The sequence below is a fragment of the Monodelphis domestica genome, chromosome 1 (genome assembly GCF_027887165.1).
Source record: "Monodelphis domestica isolate mMonDom1 chromosome 1, mMonDom1.pri, whole genome shotgun sequence".
NCBI lineage: Eukaryota > Metazoa > Chordata > Mammalia > Didelphimorphia > Didelphidae > Monodelphis > Monodelphis domestica.
Genome location: NC_077227.1, coordinates 33,366,395 through 33,394,005, shown reverse-complemented (window position 1 = coordinate 33,394,005; position 27,611 = coordinate 33,366,395). Strand labels below are relative to the sequence as shown.

The following is a 27,611-nucleotide window of genomic DNA, read 5'->3' as shown; positions in this document are numbered from 1 at the left end:
ATGTAATAAGAGGTTGGAGGCAGCGAACAATACTCTGGTAATGTAACCCTGGTGGTAATCAATTTTGGTGTCATATAAAATAGGCATAATTATTACACCAGTGAGGAGCTAAAGTCAATAACCTGCTTCTGGGACTGGGGGCCGCTGGCCCTGAAGCACAAAAACAACCAAGCAATCGCAGCCTTGGCCAGGAGAGACTGCAATTCTGGCCAATGCCAGCTTTGAGCACTTCGCCCAATGCTGCATCTATCAAGAGCACAGGGAAGGCAGCAAAGAAGACTTCATTGAGAATGAGAGAGACAGACATACAGAGACAGAGGCAGAGAGAAGGGGGAGAGGGAGAGACACACAGAGACAGAGAGAGACAGAGATAGAAGGAGAAAAGAGAAAGAGAGTGAGAGAGGAGACAGTGACAAATAAGAAACAGAGATAGAGATAGAGACAGAGTCAGAGAGAAAGAGACAGAGAGAGACAGACAGGCAGAGACAGAGAGAGACAGAACTAGAGGGAGAGAAGAGAGAGAGAGAAAGAGAGAGAGAGAGAGAGAGAGAGAGAGAGAGAGAGAGAGAGAGAGAGAGAGAGAGAGAGAAGGAGAAAAGAGAGAAAGAGAGTGAGAAAGGAAACAGTGGCAAATAAGAAACAGAGATAGAGATAGAGACAGAGTCAGAGAGAACGAGACAGAGAGAGACAGAACTAGAGGGAGAGAAGAGAGAGAGAGAAAGAGAGAGACAGAGAGACAGAGAGAGAGACAGAGAGAGGAAAGAGAGGAGAGAGACAGAGAGAGAAGGGAGACAGAGATAGAGAGATACAAAGTCAGAGAGATACAGACACAGAGGCAGAGAGAGACAGAGAGAGACAGAGACAGAGCTAGAGGGAGAGGAAGAAAAGAGAGAGAGAGAAAGAGAGGAAACAGTGGCAAATAAGAAACAGAGATAGAGACAGAGTCAGAGAGAAAGAGACAGAGAGAGACAGACAGGCAGAGACAGAGAGAGACAACTAGAGGGAGAGAAGAGAGAGAGAGAGAGAGAGAGAGAGAGAGAGAGAGAGAGAGAGAGAGAGAGAGAGAGAGAGAGGAGAAGAGAGGAGAGAGACAGAGAGAGAAGGGAGACAGAGATAGAGAGATACAGAGTCAGAGAGATACAGACAGACAGAGGCAGAGAGAGACAGAGACAGAGCTAGAGGGAGAGGAAGAAAAGAGAGAGAGAGAAGAGAGAGAGAGAGAGAGAGAGAGAGAGAGAGAGAGAGAGAGAGAGAGAGAGAGAGAGAGAGAGAGAGGGAGAGAGAGAGGGAGAGAGAGAGAGAGAGAGAGAGAGAGAGAGAGAGAGAGAGAGAGAGAGAGAGAGAGAGAGAGAGAGAGAGAGATATGATAAAACACATCAATTTGGCTGTCAGTAGAGGGCTGGGTTTTGTGTGTATGCGAATATCTGTGTAACAATAAGATGCTAACAACTGGGAATGATTTTCAACTTTCCAAATGGATATTTTCCTTTTCCCATCTGACGTTGGAAAATTATCTAACAAGGATTTATAAACCCTGAGAATTTTGAGACATCTTAGATAGATGGCTAGAATTGGAGGAGACCTTAAAGATTATCAAGCACGATAGATTTAAAGTTGGCAGGAAAGAATCTTGAGAGGTCACTGAGTCCAATACCTTCATTTGACAGATAAAGAAACTGAGGCTTAGAGAGATCAGTTGCCTTGCCCAAGGTCATATAACTAAATGCTGGAATTAGTTTGGGTTTAAATGAGTAGAGAGCAGAGAAGCAGAAGGCAAGGAAGGGTATTTGGTTCCAACAAGAGGAGCCTAGACTTTATTTCCTTTATTTATTTATTAGGCAGTGTGGGCAGTGAGATGGCAAAGTAGATAGAATGCTAGGCCTAAAGTCAGGAAGACTCATATTTTTTGAGTTCAAATATGGTTTCAGATACTTATTAGCTGTGTGACCCTGGGCAAGTTATTTAACCCTGTTTGCCTCAGTTTCCTCATCTGTAAAATGAGCTAGAGAAGGAAATGGCAAGACATTGCAGAATCTTTACCAAGAAAAGCCCAAATGAGCCAGCTACAAAGAGCCAGTCATGACTGAAATGCCTGAGCAACAACAGTGTGGGCAGCGTAGACTCAGGGTAAAGCTCTTCCCATTCCTTAGTATTGTCTCTCCCACACTGCAAATCTCTCACAGAATCATAAGATCATGGGATTTAGAAAATGAAGGGATCTTGGACATCCCTTGGCACAGTTTTACCAAGAAGGAGACTAAGACTCAGAAGGAGTCAGCAGTTCCCTCAAGCTTACAGAGCTAGTGGGTGTCAAGACTCTGACTCCATCTATTGTTATTGCTCCTGCACAAAGACAACCTAGGGAAACTGAGGCTCATGAGAAGGGTGCAGGGCCATCCAGGTTGTCAGGACTAGAGCTAACCTTGGATCTAGATCTCCTGACTCAAGCTCTAGTAGTCTCTAGCCCAAACCACCCTCCTCTCTATTTTCCCAGCTTTTGACCCAAATCCTACCTCTATAAAAGAAGCTTCAAGAGCCTTCTCCTCCAAGCAGGCTTTCTGATTGCTCTGGCCTCCTTCCACAGCTCTGACTCACTACCTTTCACGTATCTCTTCTGCACACCACCTCATTGCTTCTGATGTAAGTCTTAGTTCACATTGCACAGGTGGGAATATCCCCTCAGTCTAGCCCAGGCTTTAGTCCTCTTTGCCGTATTCCTCCTCCCCCAGACCTCCCAGAGTGCTGCATACAATTCCATGTTGGTCTGATAAAAGGCTCCTTTCACCCCCAAATTGGGATTATAGTTAGGGTGATTTTTCACTATTTGTTTCTTTTCAAAGAGTCCTAATTTTAGAAGTATGACCTATATTTGGAGATAGCCTATATTCAGAATAATACAGTATGTTCTGAGCAAGAATGATTACTCTGGGTCTCGGTTTGTGCATCTATAAAATGGAGCTAATATTGATAGTTCCTATCTCACAGGGATTTCGCAAAGATTAAATGAAGTTGTCTACATAAAGAGCTTTGTACTTGTAGATAACAGAAATTAAAGTAGCTTTTGGGGGGAGGGATTACAACAGTCTGAATCTAGGATTTAACCACATGGGAAACTCCCTGGTATGGAAATTCCCTTTATTAATGTTGCTAGGCAGCTGGTCTATACCTGGTATCCTTAGAGATTTTCCTGAGCACTGAAAAGTTAGGTGACTTGTCCTGGGTCATGCAGCCATTATGTTTCAGAAATTGGCCTTGAACTCTGGGCTTCCTCTACCCACTCCTGCATGCCACCTCTTAGGTCCTGTTATTATTAATGTGTGTTGGATAAATGATTGAATAGGGGGGAAAGTTCTGGCCACTGGATAAAGTACTTAATGTCTCAGGCATCCATTTCCTCATTTGTAACATGGTGGGTTTAGACTAGGTAAGGGCTTCTGAACTTTTGGTGTCATGGACCCCTCTGGTATTCTGGGGAATCATGGACTCCTCACAAGGTTTTAAAATATACAGAACTAGTTGTGTGACCCTGGGCAAGTCACTTAACCCCCATTGCCTAGCCCTTATCACTGTTCTAATACTAATACACAGCATTGATTCTAAGATGGAAGGTAAGGGTTTTTATTTAAAAGAGCAAGTCAGGGGACAAACTTGTCTAGATAGCACAGCAGGTAAGTGCCAGGCTTAGAGTTGGAGGGACCTGGGTTCAAATTTGGCCTCAGACACTTCCTAGTTGTATGACCCTGGGCAAGTCACTTAACCTCCACTACCTATCCCTTATTGTTCTTCTGCCTTGGAATGAATATACAATATTGATTCTAAGATGGAAGATAAGGATTACAAAAATAAAATCAAATACACAGGACTACAAAGGAAGCCAATTCTGTTGAAATACCATCATCAAAATACATTTTAAAAAATTCACCTATACCCAAGTTAATAACTCCAGAACTCAGTCATTTCTGAGGTCTTTTTTCGCTCTGACATTCCATAATTTTGTCTAGGATTTGAATGAATGAATGAATGAAGGACTGAAAATATATTTAAAAAGAAACCAATGTCTCAGTCATCACAGGGAGCAATATAGGGACAGAGAAGGATATCATCATCAAAAGGATAATTTCTGGGAGCTAGGAGACCTAAGTTGAGGTCCCTGATAATAGCTCACCATATAAGCCTTTATTGTCTCATTCATGACCTCTCCTCTCCTCACAAAGTAAGAACGGCACAGTATGAGAGACCTGAAAGTGGTTTAAATATATACATTTTAAAACTCTACCAACCTAAGGTATTCATGTATTATGATGATGATTATAGAGGAAGCTACATACCTTAGTGGCTTGGGCTTGGAGTAAGGAAGACCTGGATCCAAATCCTGTCTGAGATTTTTACTAGCTCTGGGACCCTGGGCAAGCCAGTTTATGTCTCTGGACCTCAGTTTCCTCATCTGCAAAATGAGGGGATTATACTCAAAGACCTTCAAGGACCCATTCCAGCTCAAAATCTCTGATCTTGTGATTACTATTATAATATCTCTTTGCTCCCCTTCCCAGATTCCAACTAGAGATTTACTACTACTCCCAAGTTCAACTTGAAACCCAACCACAATTCATTTAGGCATCCAACATTTAGCCCTTATATATCAGCCAGGCACAATGCTAAAGTACTGGGGATGCAAAGAGAGGGCAAAGGCACTCAGCCCCTTCTCTCAAAGGGTTCAGTCTAATGGGGAAACACTAAGCAAATAACCATGTTTGCAAACAAGCTATAGACAGGAAAAATTGGAGATGGTTGGCTGAGAAAAGGAAAATTACTTGCCTTTCCTCGTCTTCTCTGGAGATCCAGGGAATACTAAAGAAAAGCTATGCTAAAGCAAGTCATTGAGTTCAAGATGGAGAGGGATGGCCTGGATGATAACATACTTATATAGAGTATAATTATATCATACTACACTATATTCTCTATATGGAAAATATAAGATAGTATGTAATAAAGTAGATTTGGAATGGAATGAATGGCTATATAGACAGTGAAATAGAAGAGAACAGGATTGGAGGAACTGAGTTCTAAATTTAGCTCTGCCACATAATACTTGTGTGATCTTGGTCAAGTCACTTAACCAGGGGGCGGAGTCAAGATGGCGGCTTAGCAAGCAGCAAAAGTTCAGACCTCGTGGAAGACCCTTCCTTACCGATACAGACTGAATGCTCCTAGGGCACCGAAATCCAAGCTGAACAACAGGACAGAAGCGGGGAACCCTCCTTCTGGACTCAAATCAAAAGGTACGTCCCCCAAAAGTCAGAATCCTAGAATACTCAGGGCTAAAGGGAAGGCAGAGGGTAGGTCCCAGGACCCCTTCCCCACAACCAAGAGCGCTGAGCCCGCAGCAGCATCAGCAGCAGTGGCGGGAACCTCTGATCGGGCAAAGGTGCTGGTTTGGAGGGTCTACCTTGTGAGCAGTGGGGTGCCAGGCTCGGAGCATCCAGCTTGGACAGTGGGGAGGAAGCCAGGGAGAGACAGGCCGTTGGCTGGGTCCCTCCATCGGGCTCCAGTCTTACCCTTGCCTCGGGGCACAACCAGACCAATCCAGTTGAACCTAATTCAATCAGAACTCCTCAGAGTTGAGGGAGGCAGGCAAAGGCACTTGTGGACAGCAGAGGAGCAGCTGGAGAGAACTGGAGAGAGCCTGGGCGGCCCAGCCTTCCAGGAGTCTTCAGAGCCTCAGAGCTTCATACCACATACAGCCCAACCCACTTGAACTCAATCCAATCAAAAGCCTCCAGAGGACAGGGAAGCTAACATTCCTCCCCTAGAGACTGTACCAAGAGATCTGACAAAGCTCCAAGAGGGGAAACTGACAGCCCCAAAACCAAAACAAAATGAGAGGAGCAAGAGCACAGCCAAATACAGGGAGCAAAGAAGGGGTAAACTCCAGCAAACAACAGAAAAAGAAGAAAGAAATTACAATAGACAGCTTCTGCACAGGTAATGAGCAAAGAGCAAATGAAACAGAGGGAAAGGGATCAGCAAAGGAAAAATCAGAAATCCCAGCGAATTGGATACAGGCTTTGGAAGAACTCAAAATGCAATTCAAAACACAATTAAGAGAGGCTGAAGACAATTGGGAAAAGAACTTAAAAACTAAGATAAGTCATCTAGAAACAGAAAATAGTGTCATGAAAGCCAAAATCAACCAGCTGGAAAATGAGGCAAAGCAGATGAAAGATGAGGTGAAGAAGATGAAAGATGACCTCCAAAGAAAATCCGACCAAAAGGAAAAGGACAACCAAATGAAAAGGACAACCAAAAAACTAAGGATGAAATCCAGTCTTTAAGAACCAGAATACAACAATTAGAATCGAGCGACCTCACAAGGCAGCAGGACTCTATAAAACAAAACCAAAAGAATGAAAAAATTGAGGAAAATATGAAGCATCTCATTCACAAAACAAAGGATTTAGAAAATCATTCAAGGAGAGACAATTTAAGAATTATTGGCCTACTAGAAGACCATGACAAAAGAAAAAGCCTGGACATTATATTACAAGAAATTATTAAAGAAAACTGCCCCAAAATCCTTGAACAAGAGGGAAAAGTGGAGATTGATAGAATCCACAGATCACCTGCTGTACTTAATCCCCAACTGACAACACCCAGGAATGTTATAGCCAAATTCAAGTCACTTAACCATTCTAGGTCTCAGTTTCATCATATGAAAAAAAAGAGAATGTTGAATTAAGAGATTTTTAAAGTCCATTCCAACACTAAATGTATGAGCCTATCTCTCAAATGATTAAAATGGAATGATATTAAGATGTTCCAAGGATCTGTCCTTGGTTCTCTTTTCTACAGAATTTCCATCAATGATGATGGATGAAGGCACAAACAATACATGTATGAAATTTCTGTGCAACACAAACCAGATAAGGAGAGTTGGCTCATTGGATTGGGGAATAATAATCTAAAATATTTCAGGAGGTAAGAACAGTGAGCTGAAATTAATATGGTGACACTGAATGGGGATAAATGCAAAGACCTGTCTTGGATTCAAAAAATCAACGGCCCAAGGAAAGAATGGAAGAGTTTTAACTAAAGGGCAGTTCATAGGAAAAAGGCTTAGGAGTTTTGGTGGCTCAAAGCTTGAGCTGCCAAAAGCATAATATTATGGCCAAAAGAACAAAAATAATCTCTGGTTGCACTATGAGTATAATGTATAGACTTCAGAACTGTCCCATTCGACCCTGGCCAGAAGATTGTGCTCAGTTCTAGATACCACACTCTAGGAAATACATATACATATATCTATGTATAATTTATATACGCTATATATGTGTGTGCATGAATAAATTGAAAAGTGTCCAGAGGATAGCATCCAAGATGGCAAAGAGACTAGAAACCATGCCATACAAGGTCTAGTTGAGTGAACCAGGCATATTTAGTCTGGAAAAGATTTATGAGGGGCATAAAAACATCTTCAAGTATTTGAAAGATTGTCCTGGGGACAAGGGATTAGTCTTGTTTTGTTTGGACCCAGGGGGCAGAATGGAAGCAATGGATAGAAGGCATAGAGAACAAACATTCGCCTCCATTTAAGGAAAAACATCCTTATAATTAGGGCTATTCAGCAATGGAATATGCTGCCTCTAGTGGGTTCTGAATTGTCCATCTCTGGAGGTCTTTACGTAGATGCTAAATGAGCACTTAAGATGTTCCAGAAGAGGAACCTATGGGACTTGGTGACCTGTAAAGGTCTCCTCCTACTAGGATTCTGAGGATCAATTAAAGTCTCCTTCCACTGCCTCACACTCTGATCTTTTCCATAACTCAGACTTTTCTCTGATCCTAGGGGTGGCCTTTCCTGATAAATTTCAAAGGGACTCTAAGCTCTTACTGTGCACAAGCCTGGCCCCTTCCCAGTCCTTTTGCATGGCTCAGTAGCTCCATTCTGCCAAACATCTTTGTTCTGGAAAGTATATTGAATTTGAAGCCAGAGGACCTGGGTTAAAATAACACCTCTGCCATTTACTACCTGGGTGACCTTGGGTAAGTCACTTAATTGCTCTTGTCCTCAGTTCTTTATTGGTAAATGAGGTTAGGCTCAATGATCATTAAGATTTCTTCCAATTCTAGGTCTATGATTCTATGATTTCCACTCACCCAAATCCTACCCATTCTTCATAGCCAAGGTCAAGTCCTGCCTCTTCCAAGATATCTATTTTTGACTATTTACCTACTACTATCTAAGATCTTAACAAGATATCTAATCTACTCCAAGCTATCCCCATCCAATTAGGGGTTAAATAGATTATTAAAACCACTAAACAATGGCAAAAAATTGGAAAATGAGCGGCTGCCCTTCAGTTGGGGAAAGGCTGAACAAATGGTGGCATCTGTTGGTGATGGAGTACTATTGTACTCAAAGGAATGATGAACTAGAGGAATTCCATATGAACTAGAAGGACTTCCAGGAATTGATGCAGAGAGGAAGGAGCAGAACCAGGAGAACATTGTACACAGAGACTGATACACTGTGACACAATTGAATGTAATGGACTTTTCTACTAGCAGCAATGCAATGATCCAGGACAATTCTGAGGGATTTATGAGAAAGAACACTATCCACATTCAAAGGAAGAACCGTGGGAGTAGAAACACAGAAGAAAAACAACTGCTTGATCACATGGGTCAATGGGGACATGATTGGGGATGTAGGGGACTAAACGATCACTAGTGCAAATAAGAATATAGAAATAGATCTTGATTAATAACACATGTAAAACCCAATGGAATTGCTCACTGGCTATGGGAGGGGGGAAGAGGGAAGGGAAAGAACATGAATCATGGAACCATGGAAAAATATTCTAAATTAATTAATTAAATAAAATTGTTTCAATTGAAAAAAAAAGCACCAAACAAAAATATCCCTCATCACTCTTGTCTACTGACCCCCAATCCACCGGGCCAGCAAGATGGGCAAAACAACAATGTAAGGACCCCCTGGTGGCTAAAGATACTCCTTATAGGTCCTTCCAGGGGACTAAGATTGAGCTAGCTCTACTTAAATATCTACTATGTGCCAGGTGATAAGTAGAGCATTTCCCCTTTGATGGTCTAGGAGTCTTAAGGAAAACCAAAATAGCGGTGTCCCCTTCGGTCTCTATTTCACCCTTCTTGACCTAATGACTACTGAGGGCCAATTTGATGGGGTTAGATGATAGAGTCAAAGCTAGGATGAAACTGAAGAGAAAGGCTAACCAGATCCGCCCCCTTCCCATTTTCCTAATTTCTGAGTCACTTCTGATCACTTTTATGTCTTAAAATATAAATTCAAACTTAAAACAAAAACAAAAAATAACAACATGTGACTAAGATCCCAGCAAAAAGCCCATTCTCCATTTTCTAGGACAACAAAAATTCCTTTGATCCCAGAGACTGCTTCTTTTTTTTATCCTGATGGTATCTATGGCATATAGTAGGTGTTTAATAATTGCTTGTTGAGGTAAAACGAATTTTCTAAAGTTTGGTATTTTAAAACAGAATAAAAACATTTTTAGCACTATATCCTAGGAAGGCAGCATGGGAGAGTGGGAACACCCATAGGATTTGGAATTGTCAGAGTCAGTTCCAATCCCAGCTCTGCTACTTCACATATGACCTTGGGCAAGTCACCCTTTCTTGGGCCTTAGTTTTCTCATCATTAAGAAGGGAGTTGGACTAGATCATCTCTAAGATCTCTTCTAGTTCTAGATCCTTTGGAACTATGAAAAGTCCTCAAAGTCTTGGGGGCAGGAGGAGTAAGGAATGAGGAAGGGGAGCATCTGAATCTGCTATCAGGAGGGCAAGAGAAAGATTTTGTGCCTCAGACACATTCAGAGGACTGCTGGGGAAAACCAGCAATTTTCCCCGAAGTCTCCTGAGGTTGGTGGAAGTCTGGGCCAGGACTGGGGTTGAAGTGCCCCAGTCTCATTCCTCGTGTTGACAAGAACTCATCAAATGAATTCAGCTCTCATTGCCAAGTCAAAGCAGAAGCCCAAGGCAGTGGGCAAAGGCTGGGGGCTGGGAGAGCTGGGCTTGAATCAGAGTTTTGCCCCTAGGAAAGTAGATCTTCTCCTTAGCTTTAGTACCTTCCTCAGTGCCAAGGGGGCTTCTGCAGGGCACTCAACACTCCCCTTCCAGTTCCAAACACTGTGATTGTCTAATCCTTTCTCCTTAGACCTATGCGTGAGATGAATCCGTTTGTTGTCTCTGAGTGAAGACTTTATTGCTATTAGTATTCAGGTGTTCTCCTCCCCCTTTGGTTTACTCCTCAGTAGCATCAGTGCCCCTTTGTCTACACCTGCACTTGGCCTCAGCAGTGAGCTGGCCGCAGAGAAGCCTGGGCTGGGCTGGTGACTCCTTGCCCAAGTAAGTTGCCAGGTACAGATAACACCGAGACCAAGTTCAATAAAATCTGGGAGAAAAGAAATGCCTTTCAAGATTCTGAAGTTGTGGAAATTACTCTGTACTTCCTGAATCCTTCAAGGCCAGGGGAGGAAAAGAAGCATGAAATGCCTACTATGTGCCAGGATGTGTGCTAAATGCTTTATAAATATTATCTGTAAAATATATATATAATCTACAAGGTAGGTGAGCTATTATTGGGAAAAGTGCCCTAGAAACTTGAAAGTACTATATCAATATGAATTTTTATTATGTAGTCGAGGTTAAGTGACTTTCCCAGGGTCACACAGCTAGTGAGTATCTGAAGCTGAATTTGAACTCAAGTCTTCCTGACTCCAGATCCAGCACTCTATCCATTGTTCTACCTAGATGCCTATTTTCAGCACCTACCACAGCTCCTGGGGCGTACTGAGACACTTAAAGAAAGCTGGTTGATTGACCCATAGATATAGAAATTAGGAATATTATTAATTGGGAATTATTATTAGATTTATTAGATATTAGATTTAGATGTTAGACATAAGATTAGATAAAATATTAGATATTGATAGAATGCAAGCTCCTTGAAGGCAGGGGTGGTTTCATTTTTGTCTGTTATTTCTAGCATCTACCACAGCTCCTGGAACATACACAGATGCTTAACAAATGCTTGATTAATATTTTGCTCCTTTCCCCCCAAAATACGGACAAGAGAAATACATAAGTTTGGGGTAACTAGGCAGCATGGTGGATAGAGTTTTGTTATAAATATTTGTTGCTTCCCTTCTAATTTTGGTTGCACTGGGTTTGTTTGCACAAAAACCTTTATTTATTTTTGTTTAATTTATTTTTAACAAAACCTTTTTAATTTAATATAATCAAATTTATTCCTTATGTATTAATCCCATTTGGTTGCTTATATATATACATATATACACACATATATGTATATAATAGAGCCTTAAGACTCAAGACAGGAGGACCTGGATTCAAATGTGGCCTCAGAAAGTGTGACCCTGGCCAAGTCATTTAACCCCAACTGCCTAGCCCTTGCCCTTGGGTATTAGAGTGAATTTTTAACCAGAATATTTAAACAGAAATTTATAAGCTCCATGAAGACAGGGATGATTCCTTTCTGCTTTTTTTTTTTTTTATCTCCAGCACTTGGAACAGCTCCTGGTGCATAATAAAGGTGTGCTGCCTGGACTGGAATTATAGTATTTAACCAGCATCCTCTGTTTTATTGGTAGCTTAGGAAGAGCTTTGTCATTTTCCCCATGAGCTCTGAGGAAGTCTGTGTCATAAGAAGGGACAAGGGAGACTACTTAGGGGCTCTTGTCCTAAGAAGGAGAGTCCAACATGTTAAAAGATGGCCACCGTGGGATGGAGGAAACACCGTCTGATTTTATGGACTCGCCTGGATGTTCTAGTGGACTGAGCCTTACTTTCAAGGAGCTCAATAAACTCTGACTAGTTTGAATGGGGTTATTAAAAAAAAAAAGATTAGCTTTGAGGTTGGAGGGTCTGGGTTAGAATCTCTCTCTTGTGTTGAGTAAGTCATGTAATTTTTCTTTGGGTATCTGTTTCCTTCTCAATAATCCAACCAATTGACAAGCCTCAATTCAGGCACATAATGAAGGCATGCCTACTATGTGCCTGGTACTGTGCTTAGCACTAGGGGTGCAAGTTTTTAAAAAATGAGATAGTTCCTGCCCTTACGAAGCTTCCATTCTACTATAAAACGAGGGAGGTTATATGCATATGACTTCAAAGGTCCCTTTAAGTTAGAATTCTCCTAAATTTATGAACAGAAGCTACTGTATCAGTAAATAAGGAGTAATGACTAAAGAGGGCAGTTAAGTGGCATTATAGTGCACAGAACTCTAGGAAGGTAGTCAGCAGGTTTTGTCTTTTTAGTTCAAATCTGGTCTCAGACAAGTATTAGCTGTTTGATCCTGGGTAAGTCATTTAACCCTGTTTGCCTCAGTTTCTTCATGTATAAAACGGGGTGGAGAAGGAAATGGCAAACCTCTTGACAAAATCTTTGTCCAGAAAACCCCAAATGAAGTCACAAAGATATGACTGAGCAGCAAAAGTTGCAGCCTGTGCTTTGTGATGGAGGCTGTTGGGGAAGCAGAAAGAGAAAACACTGTTTGGGCTTCCAGGAAGTTTGTTGTCTAGGAGGGGGGAGGGATGGAGCCATCATGGGGAGCAACGGACACATCATACATCCAATATTTACAGTCATCACAGAGAAAGACAATACAGCAGTAGCCTATAGAAAATGGTGGGATGCCCCCAGTTCAAATCTAGCTTCTAACAATGTGACTACAGATGCACCACTCTGATGGGCCTTTCCATGCCTTTAAGGAAGCTCTCCAAGGCCTAAGTTATAGTTGTCCATATTCATTGGTGGAAGGAATTCCCAACCCCAATGGATGCACAGCTGAAGATAGAAGACAAAACTCCAGCAAACCTAATTTCCCTGGAGGGCAGGTACAGCCCTGGCTTGCAGTATTTATGAAGTCTGAGGAGATAGAGAGGTCTAAGACTCATCAGGGAAGACTTCTCAGAGGGGCTGGAATGGGAGCTGGACTTTGAAGGATAGATAGAGAGGATTTGATTGGGAGGGAGAGCAAGAAGGGAGGAGGAGAGGGGCATTCCATGTCAGAGAGGCTCTATGACTAAATGTGTGACTAGGGGTGTATGTAAGGGGGTGGGGTGAGGAATGGGGGTGAGAATAAGCCTGGGAAAGAGGTGAGATGGGCCTGCCTCCAGAAGAGGGCCCGTGTTGGATAAAGGGTATGGGGCTAGATTTTGGAGGGCCCCCAAGGTCGGGCTGAGAGGTTGAGACTTGATTTGGTTGGCAAGAGGGAATTCTTCTAGGTTGTTTCATTTAGAAGGCTCTTCCTTTGGTTGCTCAGTGGATTGAGAACCAGGCCTAGAAACAAGAGATCCTAGGTTTGAATCTAGCCTCAGATACTTCCCAGCTTTGTGACCCTGGGCAAGTCACTTAACCCCCATTGTCTATCCTTCTTCCTTGTAACCAATATAGAATATTGATTCTAAGACAGAAGGTCAGGTTTTTTAAAAATTAAAATAAAAAAGAAGGCTATCTCTTGGGGGTGGGGAGAAGCATCTATTAAGAGGTTCCTATGTGCCATGCACTGAGCTAATTTGGGGGATACAAAGTCAATAGAAGAAGAAAACCCCTGACTTCAAGCAGCCCACCTTCTAATGAGGAAAGATGACAGAGAGGAGGTGGGGGAAGGCATGTGGAGGTCTGGAACTGGGTGAGATAAAACCCAGAACATTCCAGGGATAGAACGTAAGTTTCCAGAGAGAACAAAGATCTTATTTTAGAGATAAAGAAACTGATACACAGTGAGAAAAAAAAAAGATTTTTCCAGGACCACCTGGTGGGGTAAGGAGAAGAAAGTGCCATCCCACTCCTCTTGGGAGGAGAGAAGGGGACAGAATCATCCTCCTACCTTATTTTTTCCTCCTTACTTCAAGGGAGCTCTTTTCTTTCTAAAGGCCATGACACCCGTTGTCTTGGGCTTCAACAGACCATCCTACTACCTCAGCCCACCAATGGAAGGAATACAAACCATCCTATTGCTTCAGACTCCTGCAAAATGGAAGCAGTTCAGATCATCCCATTGCTAGATTCTGCCACAGGGTCTGATCTTAAATTCTGTACCCAAAACTTAGTAGCTGTATTACTTCCCATCTATGTCTGAACCTCAGTATCTTTAGCTCTAAAATGGGCACAGCGATTCTTGTCATTTTTTTTCCCAAACAATGACTGTGGGAAAGCACTCAGCAAACTTTGGAACACTGTATAAATATGAATATTTATTATAATCATCATTACTCTTTCTTTCCTGAAAATGCTGATCATAGCACTTCTTCAGTTCTCTGCTAAAAACACACAGACCATCTCACTGCCTCATTACTCCAAGAGAAACATAAGAGATAACCATCCCATTTCCCTATTTATCTGCTGAAGATGCTCTGGCCACTCCCACTGCCTAATTTCTCCAATGGAAACAAAACAGACCATCCCTCTTCCTCAATTATCTGCTGAAAACACACCAACACCAAAATCCTCCATTAGAAACAGCAGGCAAACCATCTTGCAGCCCATTTCTCTCTTGAAAGTACAGAGGCCATCCCACTGCCTCATTTCCTTCCCCCATAATCATCAACTATCCAGGAAGGCCCCTAGAGGGCAGTAGGAGATTAGATGCAGCTGACATGCTTACAGGTGCGAGGGATTGGAGAGAGGGGTTGCTTGGGATGGAGAAAATAGAGGTTCGTGGCATTTCTGGCTGTAGGGAAGTGGAGAGAATTGCCCCTTTGCCAGGAGGGCTGTGTTTGGGGATGAAACTATGGGGCCAGGGAGAGGAGGAGAAAAGAGAGAAGTCAGGGTGGCCAAGAGGGAGCATCCATTACTGTCCTTGTCTTCACCCCTGTCCTTAAGAAGGGGGTCAGAGAGATGCCCTCCCTGAGCAGGGGGCCCAGCATTGGGCTTAGCCTCAAGGTTTCCTCAGTAGTTCTCACAGAGACGGCGAGGTTTATTATTCCTCTTGAAGACTGGACTCTTCTAGAGACAAGCTCTAAAAAAAAATCCTAGATCTGGGCTTGCCCAGAAGTGACTCCCATTTCCTTGGTCCTTGGACATAATTCCATGTGAGCCAAGGAGCACTCTGAGCTGGGGGTGCCCAACCCAGTCTTTGTTCAGTTCTGCTGGTGTGTGTGTGTGTGTGTGTGTGTGTGTGTGTGTGTGTGTGTGTAGACAGGCTTTTGGGAGGTGGTTGTGTGTGTGTGCCCTCTTAGCCCAGAAACCCTTCCTACCTTCTCCAGGCAGGAACTAAACAAGCTCCATCACTGCCTTATGCCCATACTCTTACTGGCTTGAAAGAGTCCTACAATTCTCTCTGTCCCTAGCTGGCAGCAAGGAATATGGGTCTAGCATCTCCTAGCACTGGCAGAGGATGGGGCCAGCCTGTTGGCCCCTACTTGACCATCCTTAGGAGGTGTCAGGAGCAAACACACATCTCTGAATGCTTGGTTGCATCCAGCTTCACCCTCCTTCCATACACATGCACATATGCACCCCTTTCCCCAGGCAGCAAGGACAAAACCAGCCAAGGAAAGTCTAACTCCTCCATCCTACTCCCTGCCCTTGAGGAATCTGGGGGGAGCCACAGCTTCAATGCTGCCTCCACTGTACCCCAGTCCTAATGAAATGCCCTCAAGATCCAGGCAGACAACCATTCCACTATATTCTCCAGGAGTTCTCCACTATCATGGTGAAAGGGTCATGCAGGGATCCTAGGAAAAACAAGGATGTGATAGGGGTTGGGGTTGGTAACTGGTTACCAGAGTTGAAGGGTAGGCTCATGGCCCTAATGAGCTGGGGCTCCAGGCAGAATTGCTCTGGATACATTCTGAGGCATGGGACAAATTAGGCAACCCAGACTGCCCAGGACAAGGAGCTTGCTGGAAATGATGTCTTTTGTCTCCAGTGGCAGGGAGGCTGTGGTTGTGGCTGGGGCTGGACAGCCCCAAGGTACCCCTGTCCTCTTTCCTACCTCCTATTTAGGTTCAGAAGGTTTGAGTTCAGCTCCTCACCACCTCATTTTGGCTTCTGGGAGATGGGAAAGGGGAATTCAGGGAACCCACAGCTCCTCAAAACCCAAGACACTTCTTCCCCTGCCTCTGATAGAAAGAGATTAGACTAAAAAGACTGGACGGGGAAAGAGGAACTAGGAAAGGAAAGAGAACTGGCAAGGGAGAGGCACCTCCTGGTCATGGCAGAGAAGGCTCCCTCCCTCCCCCAGTGGTGGACTGAGGGACTGGGGAGAACAATGAGAAGAATCCCGCAGCCTCAAGTCCCCAGAGACCAGGGTTGGGACTGCCCTGATTCTTCACTCTGGTCCAGACTTGGATCCCTTGCTCCTATCTCCCTAACTTTCCCCACTGTTGAAGTTGGGATTTTGGGAGCCCCTGGTCAGTCACTCCATCTGTTCTGTCTGGCTCCAGAATCAATCGTGCTTGTTGGGGGTATAGAATGATGGAAGAAGGTAGCTCTGGTGCTTACCTCAGGCAAGACATATATCGGGGAAGGGGGAATGGAGCCATCAAAAATAAAGGAACAGATACCAGGCTCCAAAGGGAAAGGGGAAAGAGGGTATTGATAGGTAGATGTCTCATTCACCCCCAAATGCTTCTGCCTCAGGATGGAAACTGGGGCAGAGAAAAGATGTTGGGACAAGGAGAAATCGCTAAAAGGACAAAAGCTACCGGGAGAGCAATTCCTTATCCCCCTAATAGGGACTGGGGGCCCCCAGGGGCCCCCATGTCTTCACACTCTTTTCTTTTCAACGTCTGCCTTCACCCAGCCTTTCCTCAATCCCTGCTTCATTTCCTCTCTCCCGTCTTCCTCTTCTCCTACCCACCCCTTAATTCTCAGACATTTCTCTCAAACTTCCAGATTGGATCAGGCAGGGGGTGGGGTCCAGAAAACAGGAGCTTGGAAGGGTCCAGGGTAGAAGGGAGTACCTGGGTAGGGCAGAGTCTTCTCTTCCCAAGAGGATGCTGCGGGAGGAGGAGGCAGCCCTTTAGGCTAGGGGGAGAGAGGACCATTAAGGTAGACACTTCGTTTAATTCCGCCTCTGATTGTGTGCCTAGTACACACCACTGGCTCTCAGCACAGGCTAACTAATAGGCAGAGGAACCGGGGAAGGGAAGGGAGCTTTGCCTCCGGAATGGGTGGGTGGGTGGAGTGAAGGCTGCTGGCTCTGGAAACCTATGTGGGGAGGAAGGAAGTGATCTGATCTCCGCCCCCCCCCCCCCCAAGCTCTGTGCCTGTGGTCAGCTCTCCCAGAGGGGGACAGGGAGGGCCAAGGCTGCAGGAGGGGAAGAAGGGGTTGGTTTAATGATGGGGGAGGGATGGGAAACAACTTCAGAGCCGAAAAGAGGAGCCTCTTTGGGGGAGGGAGGTACCTTAGAGGGGAGTAGGCTGAAGATAGACATGAGATTAGAAATTCGGGTGACACGGAATACTGCACAGTGTAGAATCCCAATTTCAGCGGCTAAGGCTGGAAAGGGAGAGAGAAGCCTCCTGGCTCCTCGCTCTAAGACCCTTACTGTGATTTGGGAAGAAAAAAAATATTTTTGGAGGGTGTGGGAAGGAGCGGATTGGAGGGAAAGGAGGGCAGGACAGGACTGAATTTTCCAGAGAGCCCCAGGGCCCCTAGCTCCTTTCGGTTCCTCCGCTATCTCCTGCTGGCTAGTGTCCCCCCCGCCCCCCAGCTGAGAGGTCTTTTGCGTGAAGGCACTGCCAATCCCCACCCCATTTAGCAAAAGCAGCCTCTAGCCCACCAGGGACAGTGCCTCCATCATCCTGTGCACAGGCACCATTCCCTTTCCAATCCACCCGGGGATCCAATCCAATGCCCTCCTCTTAGCCCGTACCCCCTTACAAACTCCCAGCAGCCGGCCAGAGAGGGAGGGAAGCCAGGCGAGCCACCCCCGAGCCACCCCCGACCCCCCCCCCCCGTGAGGAATAGGAGTGCAGTCCACCTTGTGGGGAGGAGAGGAAGAAGGGGAAGGCGTTTGGGGAGCAGCCCTGCTCTGCCCAGCTTCACCAAGCAAGCTCTGGGGGACCAGGATGGGGGCGCTGCCAACCTAGTTTGGGGTATTTGGAGGAGGGAGTGGGTGGGTGAAGGGAATGGCAGCTTCGGGCCTTGGCAAAGGTCCGTGGTGGGGAGGAGGGCAGTGCCCTGTTCCTCCCGGGCAGTGCCCGCCTTGCTTGCAGGCTGCCCTCAAGGAGGGCCATCCCCTCCGGAGCTCCCTGCACTGTTCCTTCTCTCCTCTCGCTAGATCGCTCGATCGCTCGCTCGTTCTCTCACTAGGCGCCCGCCCGTCCTCCATCCCGGGGCTGGGCTGGAACCCGTGGCCGACCACTGCTCACCTGCATCTCTTGCTCGCCGTCCGTCCGCCCGCCTCGGTCACCAATCGCATGTCTCCCCCCAGCCCCAGCCCCCTCCTCCTCCTCCTCCTCCTCCTCTTTCGCCTCCTCCTCCTCCTTCTTCGCCTCCTCCTCCTCCTCCTTCTCCGCCGCCGCCTCTTCCCGGGAGTCCGCCCTCAGCAGGGCCGCCTGCGGCCAGCAAGAAGCGGAGCCCGCTCGGGGCCGTGCCCCCGGGGTAGTCAGCGGCTCCTGTGCGCCCAGGTCGGGCTGCCGCTTCAGCCGCGCCCTGGAGCTCGGGCTCGGGTTCGTGCTCCGGGGACTCCGCGGGTCGGGCTCTGGAGGATCCCGGGGCTCGGGTTTGGGCTCTGGGGGCTCGGGTTCAGAACGGGCCCCGGGCCCCGGGGCGGCGGCTCCGACTTCAGCGAGCTCTGCGGGGCCGCCCCTGCTTCTGCAACCGCCGACGTCGCCCCCGCTCGGGTTCTGGCTCCTGCTCGGGCGCTGGCCGCAGCTCCTGCTCTTGCTCCTGCTCCCGCTGGGCGCTCCCGAGGCCGCGCGCTCTGCCGATCCCGATCCCGATCCCGATCCCGATCCAGAGGCGGGCTGGGGAGGCCGCCGGCGGGCAGCGGGAACGCATCCTGCCCGGCCCGAAGCCGGCCCCAGCGGCCCGACGGAGCGCCCCGGGAGGGGCCCTCGGGGAGGGAGCGTCCGGAGCTCTAGCTGCGGCTGCGGCTCCCGCCCTGCCTCCGGCTCCGGCTCCGGCTCCGGCTCCCGTTCCGGATCAGACTCTGCCTCGGGCTCTGGCTGCAGCTGCAGCTTAGCTCCCCGCCGCTGCTGTCGCCGCCGCTGCTCGCCGGAGCTCCAGCAGTCCGCGCTCTGTCGCGGCTCAGCCAGCCAGCGAGGACTCCGGTGGAGATCGGGGGGAGGAAAAAAGGGAGAGGGAGGGGGCTGGGCGGGGGAGGGGGGCGCGGCTGCGAAGCTACGGGGAGGGTGGGGGGAGAGGAGAGGATCACTGAGCACCTCCCCCCACCTCTTGGCCTAGGTATGCTTCTCCGGAGGGTGGGTGGGGGCGAGACGGCTCCAGTCCCCCCCCCCCATTGTCCCTCCCCCCACTCCACCAGGCTAGAAATGTCGGAGGGATTGGATCCCGGGATCCGAGGATTCCCAGTTGAAAGACTAATTAGGGATTATCTGCTCCACGTCGATGACTTTACTGTTGGAGAAACTAAGAAAAGGGACTTGTTTCTACAATCAGTCTCAGAGCTAAGATTAGAACCCAGGGCCTCGGACTCCAGTTCCAATGTTCTTTCCACCACATCAGGGTACCCTCATAATTCCTTGCTTATGAACGCTGTTAATTCCTCCCCGAGGATAGGAGAGTGCAGTTAGCCATTTCCTCGATTCTTCTAAATCCTAAGGATTGGGTTACAATGGGGAAGGTTGGGTAAAAAAGCAGGCCTCAGAATGGGGCTCTCTGAGGCTTCTAATAACCAGAGTGGGTCAAATTGCCGGCCGGACACCTCTCAGAGGCCTTGCTCAGATCATGGCAAAGCGCCCAACCCGTCCAGGTCATTCTGGGAACTGTCCCCCAGCCCCAGGGTTATCGGGGCCTCAGTGGACGGTTCCCTTTGCCTGTTTTTGTCCAAATGAGTGTCTATGAGAGTTTCTGGGTGTGTGTGTTAGCTGGAGTGGTTGGGAGGCATTTCTCCTAGTGGTGATGAGGGCAGGGAGGCTACGAGCAAAGGAGGGCAGGTCTCAGACTCCTAATGGCCCTGCTATACAGAATCTTTTGTTCTCCATGCCCCCCCCCCCAACCCTCCATGGAGGGACCTCTTCAACGCCTACACGGTGCTGGATTAGTCATCTAGTCCTCATTTTATATTTGGGGAAACTGAGACCAAGGGTCTCCTTGAGAAACTTTTCTCTCTCTCCCCAACCCTGTCCTCCAGATTCCGTGCCTTCCCTTTCTCCTCAGGAAACCAGTAGTAAAGAGAACATTTGTAAGGGAAGGACAGAGGGAGCCTGGGATTGAGAAATCCCGAATGGAGGGCCCTGGGAGTACCCAGGCAGTGCTCAAGCTAGAGGGCACCCTTCAGCTTCCTGCTAATGGCATGCCTTCAAACCCTAGAGTGGGGAGCTTGCCTGACCCTGGTGTCTCCAAAGCCCTGAGGAGGGCAGTGCGGAGCCTCTTTGGTGGGCTGCAGACTCTCCCGGTTCTACCTGGAGGCCAGCAGAGGGACTCACTGAGCCTAGAAAAACTGGCAAATTGGGGTGGGGAGATCCTGGATTCACAGAGATGGCTCCCCTAATCCATCTCCCTCCTTTCATCTTAAGAAATTGGGGCCCAGACTTTCGAAGAAGGCCGGGACTGTAGACTTCTTGAAACAGAGGAGAACTTAAACCCCTCCCTCCCTCCCGCTCTCCCTCCCTCCTTCCTTTTAAAGTGGAGGTAAATGATGCTCAGAGGGGGGAGCAGATTTGCCCAGTCCCAGAGTTAAGTAAGAAAGCTGCACTTCCAATACACCTTGTGGGAAGCCCTGCTCTAACGGCAAACTCAGCCCTTAGAGGACACCAGGCTGCCTCCAGGCTAAGGGCCAAGTGGGAGTAGATGCAGCACCCAGAAGAGGTCATTATCAAACCCACACTGGCCAGCAGAAGATGTGTCCAATAGGGAGGCCTGACCTCAAAGATCACTCCACCAGAAAATGATCCAGCCCACACCATTATCAAGTTCTTGGAAGGATTTTCCTGAAAATCACCCTGGCTGTCACTATTTGGAATATCTCTTGGTGGTGGAAATCTCCTCAAGGCAGGGGTCTTACTCCATTTTCCTTTGGTCCTAGGCTAGGCTTCCCAATGGATAATCACATAAAAAACTTGGTAACTAGGTCAGAGAGAACAGTCTCTCCTAAGTCCATCCCTGGTGGTGGTGGGGTGTCTTTGGGCTGCCATTCCACCTTTAGCCTAAACTCCTAGGCAGCATGAGCAATCAGCTCTCCTAGAACCTATCCCTTGACTAGCAGGTGGAATGATAAAGTCTCAAGGTCTGAGTTTGAAGCCCTGCCATGCTCCTTACTGTGTGACCTTGGTCAAGTCACTGACCATTTCTGGGCCTGCTTCCACCTTTGTAAAATGAGAGGGTTGGAATAGAAGACCTCTAAGGCCTCTCCCATTTTGAAATCCTATGACCTACTGCTTCCTCCTTTCTTCTTTGTCTTAAAGCAAGGACATCTCCTATCTTGCCCCATCCTTTCCCTTCTTCCCTACTTTCTGGGAAAGGTGCAAGATGTGCTTTATTTCCTTGAAACCAGATATGCAAACAACATCTGGGCTGATGGAACAGCTGGAATCTATTAACACTGTACTCTGGTCTTCTCAAGGGACAGCTTCCCCCTCACCCAAGAGCTGAGCCTGTTTTTAATAAGAGGGCATCTGCAGAAATGGGATTTTCTTCTTTTTTAAAGCACTTTTGCATCTTTTATAAACATAAATAATAGCACCTTACATTCCATGGGTGTTTGCAGATTCACGAAACTTTTCTCTCAATTGCCCTGTGAGATAAGCAGTGTAGCAGTTATTATTCCACATTTTGTTAATGAGGAAACTGAGGCACAAAGAGACTAAGTCGCAGAATCAGGACTAGAAGTTGGGTTCTAGACAATACTTTAGCGACTAATATCCTGCTCCCTTGTTCATTCATAGCAGCTTTCTGAGGGACGCAGAGTAGAGGTAGCTATTGTGCCATTTTACAGAGAAAGAAACTGAGGCTCACGTAAGTGAAATAACATCCATAAGTCACATAATTAGCAAAAATTTATTTTTCTAATTGCCCCTCTATAATCTGTGGGGGGATGGGGTAAGGCAGAAAGCAGGGGTGATGAAATGGGTTGTCCAAAGTGAATGAAGTCTAGGAGGGATAAACCCTCTACACACACACACACACACACACACACACACACACACACACACACACATACACACACACACACACAAATATATATACATCCCTTTCCTTAAGAATGGAAGACCACTTCCCCTCCAGCTTGCCCAGCTTCACACTACTGACCAGGGTCTCTAGCTATGGTGCCTGGCCTTCATCAGAATACCTGGCAAGCTACGGATGCTGTTCATTTGCTCCAAACTCAAAGGCATTAATTTCTCAGCCCTTCCAGTTTCCCTTGGCACCTCTACTCTCGTGCCAAGACGTGAGGCCCCATAGTGCTGTTTGTGAGTTTGCTCTCAAGACTCCCCTCCCCCCACTCCTCCCACCACCCAAGACAGGAATAGACATGGGTTCTGCGTAACTCCACTCAGCCAGAAACCCTGGGCTGCCCAGCCTGGCTTTCAAGGAGAGGAGGGGTGTGTGGGGAGCTGCTATTCCCAGTGCCAGGACTGACGCACGATGTGGCCATGGGCGTCTCTCCACCCCCAAATCGCCCTTTCCCTGTTCTATACCTCAGTTTCCCATCTGTGCAATGGGGGTGACTCTGGTGTGGCCTTTTCAAAGAGCTGGAGGAGATGGAAAGTGCTTATGTATGAGACAGAGACAGAGAGAAAAGAAAAGAAAGTAGAGGAGAGAGAGGGAGAGAGAGATTGAGAGACAGAGACAGACAGAGACAGAGACAGAGACAGAGAGAGAGACAGAGAGAGAGACAGAGAGAGACAGAGACAGAGAGACAGAGAGAGACAGAGAGAGACAGAGACAGAGAGAGAGAGACAGAGAGAGAGAGACGGAGAGAGACAGAGACAGACAGACAGAGAGAGAGAGAGACAGAGAGAGACAGAGAGAGAGAGAGAGAGAGAGAGAGAGAGAGAGAGAGAGAGAGAGAGAGAGAGAGAGAGAGAGAGAGAGAGAGAGAGAGAGAGAGAGAATGGAGAGCTACTCTTTTTGGAGCTAGCTTCTGCCCATTATATTTTAGTTAGGATTAGAGGCAGCACTGGGTCCAGGTATAAACCACTCTGCTGCCTTATTTCTCCAGCTGAGGAGCTGATGAATAAACCATCCCTCTGTCCCATTTTTCTGATAAAAATGATACACAGACCACTCTGTTGACTTATTTCTCCCATGAAAACAAAATACCAACCAACCTGCTTCCCTCCCTGTATACCCCGGTTCAATTCAATTGCATTTACCTTCTTGCTTCCTGGGAATACAAGTTCAAGGGTGGAGGTGGGGACAACTGAGTCATTCACTTTACCCCACTTAGCTCTGATACCTTTATCATGTGAGAGCACACCTCTGATGAATCAATCATAGGTGTGAACTAGGTGTGAACAAGCCTGCACATTTCCATTGAACCAATCAAAAGTGTTTCAACCAGTTTGACAGGAAATCTGTTCAGATTAGTTGAGGGATTTGGTCATACCCTGTGGGGCTCACATAAAATCAATAACGTGCTTTGGAAACCTTGACCCTAGTCCTTAAAGAACAATTCCTTTGGGGACAGAACACCTTGGCCTCTTTTCCTCTTCTCTCCCTCTTGCCCAAACTTCAATGCCATCAGCATCGTAGCCCTAGTAGCATCCCAGAAATGCCCGATCTGGAGTCTGCCTTGGGATCTTAGGACAAATTAGACTCATTGAGGAAAGGGAACTTGAAGACTCTACCAGGAGGCCAGCTGAGAAGCCATACCATACTTGGGATGAAATTCATGAGAACCTCCTGAAGGGAAGAAAAGGACTTCCATCAGTTCCTCCACCTCACATGCTTTAAACTTGAACTATCATCCTCTGGACTCTATGAGTCCACTATGAGAATAGAAGATGGGTATTTTGTATCAACTATTTTTATTAGGCCCTTGGTAGATACCATTTTCTAAAAGATGATTCATTCTAGCTGAATAATTAATATCATCTGCTAATCATTGGGGAAGCACACTGGTAGGGGCTCATTTGCTATGGTTTTAGAAGAGACACTATCCACTTAACCTCTCTAGGTTAGCTCCAGAACTAAGATGGAGATAAAGAGCAGCTATGTGATGGGGATCCAGTCCATCAATATCAGTGGGGGGTGGGATGGGGAGAGTACTTTGCTACCCAAGTCAACCTGCCTTGAAGGAGCTTATATCCTCCAATGGAAACAATACATAACCAGCCCAGCTGTTGTGTTTCTTCAGGCGAGGAATACACAGACACTCTACTACCTTATTTCTCTAGTGAAAACAATATACAGTAATACCTCATTTTCTGCAACCATTCTGTTCCAAGATCCTTTGCATTAGTTCAAAATTGCCCATAATATAGCAAACCCCATTACTGAATAAGTACTTCTTATACGAACACACCCAGGTACTTTATGATTTTTTTAAGGCTTTTCAGAGCTACCGGCATCACTATTCTTAGACTTTGGGGCTCTTATTGCTAACTAAATAGCATTAATGAAACAAAGAGAAGCCCTGCTCTGATGCAGACATGACATGTTATAAGGGAGAACTCTGGTCAAAGACTAATGTAGGAGCTAAGGTTTGGTGCAAGACAATGTTAAGGACTTCTTGGAGCAAGAACAAGAGTGATCGAGCAAACTGCTGCAAGATTGTATGCCTTGGGAAAATGGCACAGATTTAGCATGTAATTAAAAATTATTTCATGTATTTTTCTGCCTTTATTTTTTCAATTGTCAGTTACATATATCTGAATTCACAAGTGTTGAATTCACAGAAAATGAAGTCCTATTGTATCCTACACCATCTTACTGCTGCCTTTCTGCAACGGAAGCAATATGGTCGCACTGCTTAATTTCTTCTTTTCTTTTTTAAACCCTTACATTCTATCTTAGAATCAATACTTAGTGGTTCTAAGGCAGAAGAGCAGTAAGGATTAGGCAACTGGGGGTAAGTGACTTTTCTAGGGTCAAACAATTAGGAAGTGTCTGAGTCCAGATTTGAACCCAGGACCTCCCATCTCTAGGCCTGGCGTTCAATCCACTGAGCCACTTAGCTCAACCCTTATCTTTTTCCAAAGAAAACAATTCATAGGCTATCTTTCTGCCTTTTATTCCCCCTTAGTTCTTGTAACCAAAGATGAATTTAAATTCTGAACTTTCTGTGTTCCATTTCTATTCAGGGTCCAGTCTTGTTTATTCCACTGGGCTTGTAGGTTTGGGCAACTTATAGACAGGGTGTAGTTGGGCTATACCCATCATCCAGGCGATCAGCACTTAGGTTTCAATGTCTAGGTTCCACCATCCTCAGAAGGGTTGATGAGTATGCTTCTTTCCCTTCCCAAACTTTGAAAGCTTAATTGTCCTAAGATTCTATGTGGACATTTTTAGAATCTCTCCTCTCACTCTTGCTTTCAGCAGATTCAACAGTAGTACCTGAGTGCCTCATGTTCTATGGGAGAAATAGGATAAGGGGAAGGACAGCTCCCTGTCCTCAGGGAGCTTTCAGTTCAGTTGGGGAGAAAATGCTTATACACATGGAAATTTGACTCACAACACTAGGCTTTGTGGGCTAAGTCCAGATAAGGGAAACACAGAGCTGGAGAACTCATAGGCGAGAGAGAACATGGATTTAGTCGGGTTGGGTTGGTCAAGGAAGATTTCCTGGAGGAAGTGGGCCTTGAAGGCATGAGGGAGGAGAGAATCATAGTATTTAGAGCTGGTACTTTACAGGACCTCTACTCTGAAGCCTTCAATTTTCAGCTGAGGAAGCAAAGCCTTGGAGAATCAGATAGTCTTGCCCAATGTGCTACAGTTAGGAAGTGGTAGAAGTAGGATTTGGGTTTGTCATTCCATGGTCTTATTTCTTTGGGAGAGAAGGGATAGAAAGCTTTATTCCCCCCCAAATTGGGATCTTTTTAACTTTCCAAATGACTCCTTTCCCTTTATCACACTCACTCCTATCTTGATATAATTCTCCACTGTGACAAAAAAAATATAAAGAAGCAAAAGCAATCAACACATTGAGCTTGGTTGATGATATCTGCCCCATTATATATCTATAAACTTCCCTCTCACTGAAGGAGAGCTTTCTCATAGAGGAGAGTGATCTGAGTCCAGGCATCAGAGCTGGAATTACTGGGGAAAAGTAGATCAAGGAGCAATGAGGAGGCCAGTTTTGTGACTTCATATAGGAAAGGGGTGGGCAATGAGGGTAGAGAGCCCAGTCCTTCTGATTCTAAGCCTGGAAATTTTTCTGTGCCACCATATTGCTTCTTTACATTGAAAAGTTGAATGAAGTTTAAAACTAGATCCCAATCGTCTAGGACAATGGTTAAATCTAAGAAGATGAAATCAAATTGGGATAACTTATATTTGGACTAAGAAAAATCAGCCACATAAATATGGGATGGGGGGGCATGGTTAGACAGTAGTTCATGTAAAATATTCAGGAGGTGGTGTTTAAGTTTCTTCAAACTTGATAGAAGATGTGGTGGTCAGAAGAACTAATTCGATGTACAGTTGCTTTAAGAGAGAGCTCTAGTGTCCAGAAGAAGTATGTCTGTCCTTTGGCCTCAACATGGTCAAACCACATGTAAGTAAAACATAGTGTCCTGTGATTAATTTCACTCCATTTCTTTTGAAAGGACATAAATTGGGGAGTATCTATGAGGATGTGGAGGGAAATGCAAAATCATGCAATGGAAGGATGGTATGAAGAATGGAATAAGTTCTTTTTTTTCCCTGCAGAAGAAAAGCCATAGGGGAAGGCCTGATATCTGTCTTCAGGAACAAGGTGTCCTCAAAGTCTTGGAGCCGTTTTAAGCAGAGCTCTGTTATACCATGCTTAGAATGGCACTGAGACTTTTGGGGTGCCCAGTATTTAAAGGGCTGTCCCTTGAGAGAGGGGGTCAGCTTGCTTTTATTTCTCCCCAGATGGCATAACTAGAAGTAACTGAGGTGGGACAGAGTGCTCCATGAAGGTGGGAATGGATCCTTTTGGTCTTTTTATCCCTACTTCATAACAGTGGCAGGCACATAGGAGGTGTTCAAAAATGCTTATTAAATTAAATTGAAAGTTACGGGGAAACAAATTTCAGCCTTGTATGTGAAAAACCACTCAATTTACCAATTTATTATATATAATATGAGCCTAATTGAATCAAATTGAATTGAATTGTTTTCTAATTGCTCAGTGTGTATGGTTCTGGCCTCCCCAACCAGACTCAGAAGTCCCCAAGGGACCAGTCTGTCTTCCTATCTCTCCCACAGTGACTAGAACATGGTTGGACACATAGTAGGTATTTTTAGACTTGCCATAATTGGTGAAAGCTTATA

At 46.0% G+C, this 27,611-nt stretch overlaps 1 protein-coding gene across 8 annotated transcripts in view; it reads right to left on the bottom strand.

Moving 5' to 3' along the window:
* Positions 1-27,611, bottom strand: part of LINGO1 (leucine rich repeat and Ig domain containing 1) — a 515,479-nt gene that overhangs the window by 33,426 nt on the left and 454,442 nt on the right. The window contains exon 6 of one of the 8 annotated variants that reach the window (XM_056796651.1): positions 4,329-4,444. The exons of 6 other annotated variants lie outside the window; for them this stretch is intronic. Coding sequence is in view for 1 of the 2 variants with exons in the window: in XM_007477965.3 (XP_007478027.1) it covers positions 18,401-18,406 (6 nt within the window). In the remaining variant the exon portion in view is untranslated. Of the gene's footprint in view, positions 1-4,328; positions 4,445-18,400; positions 19,408-27,611 lie in introns of those variants that run through there. One more of the 8 variants, XM_007477965.3, reaches the window with a different exon arrangement.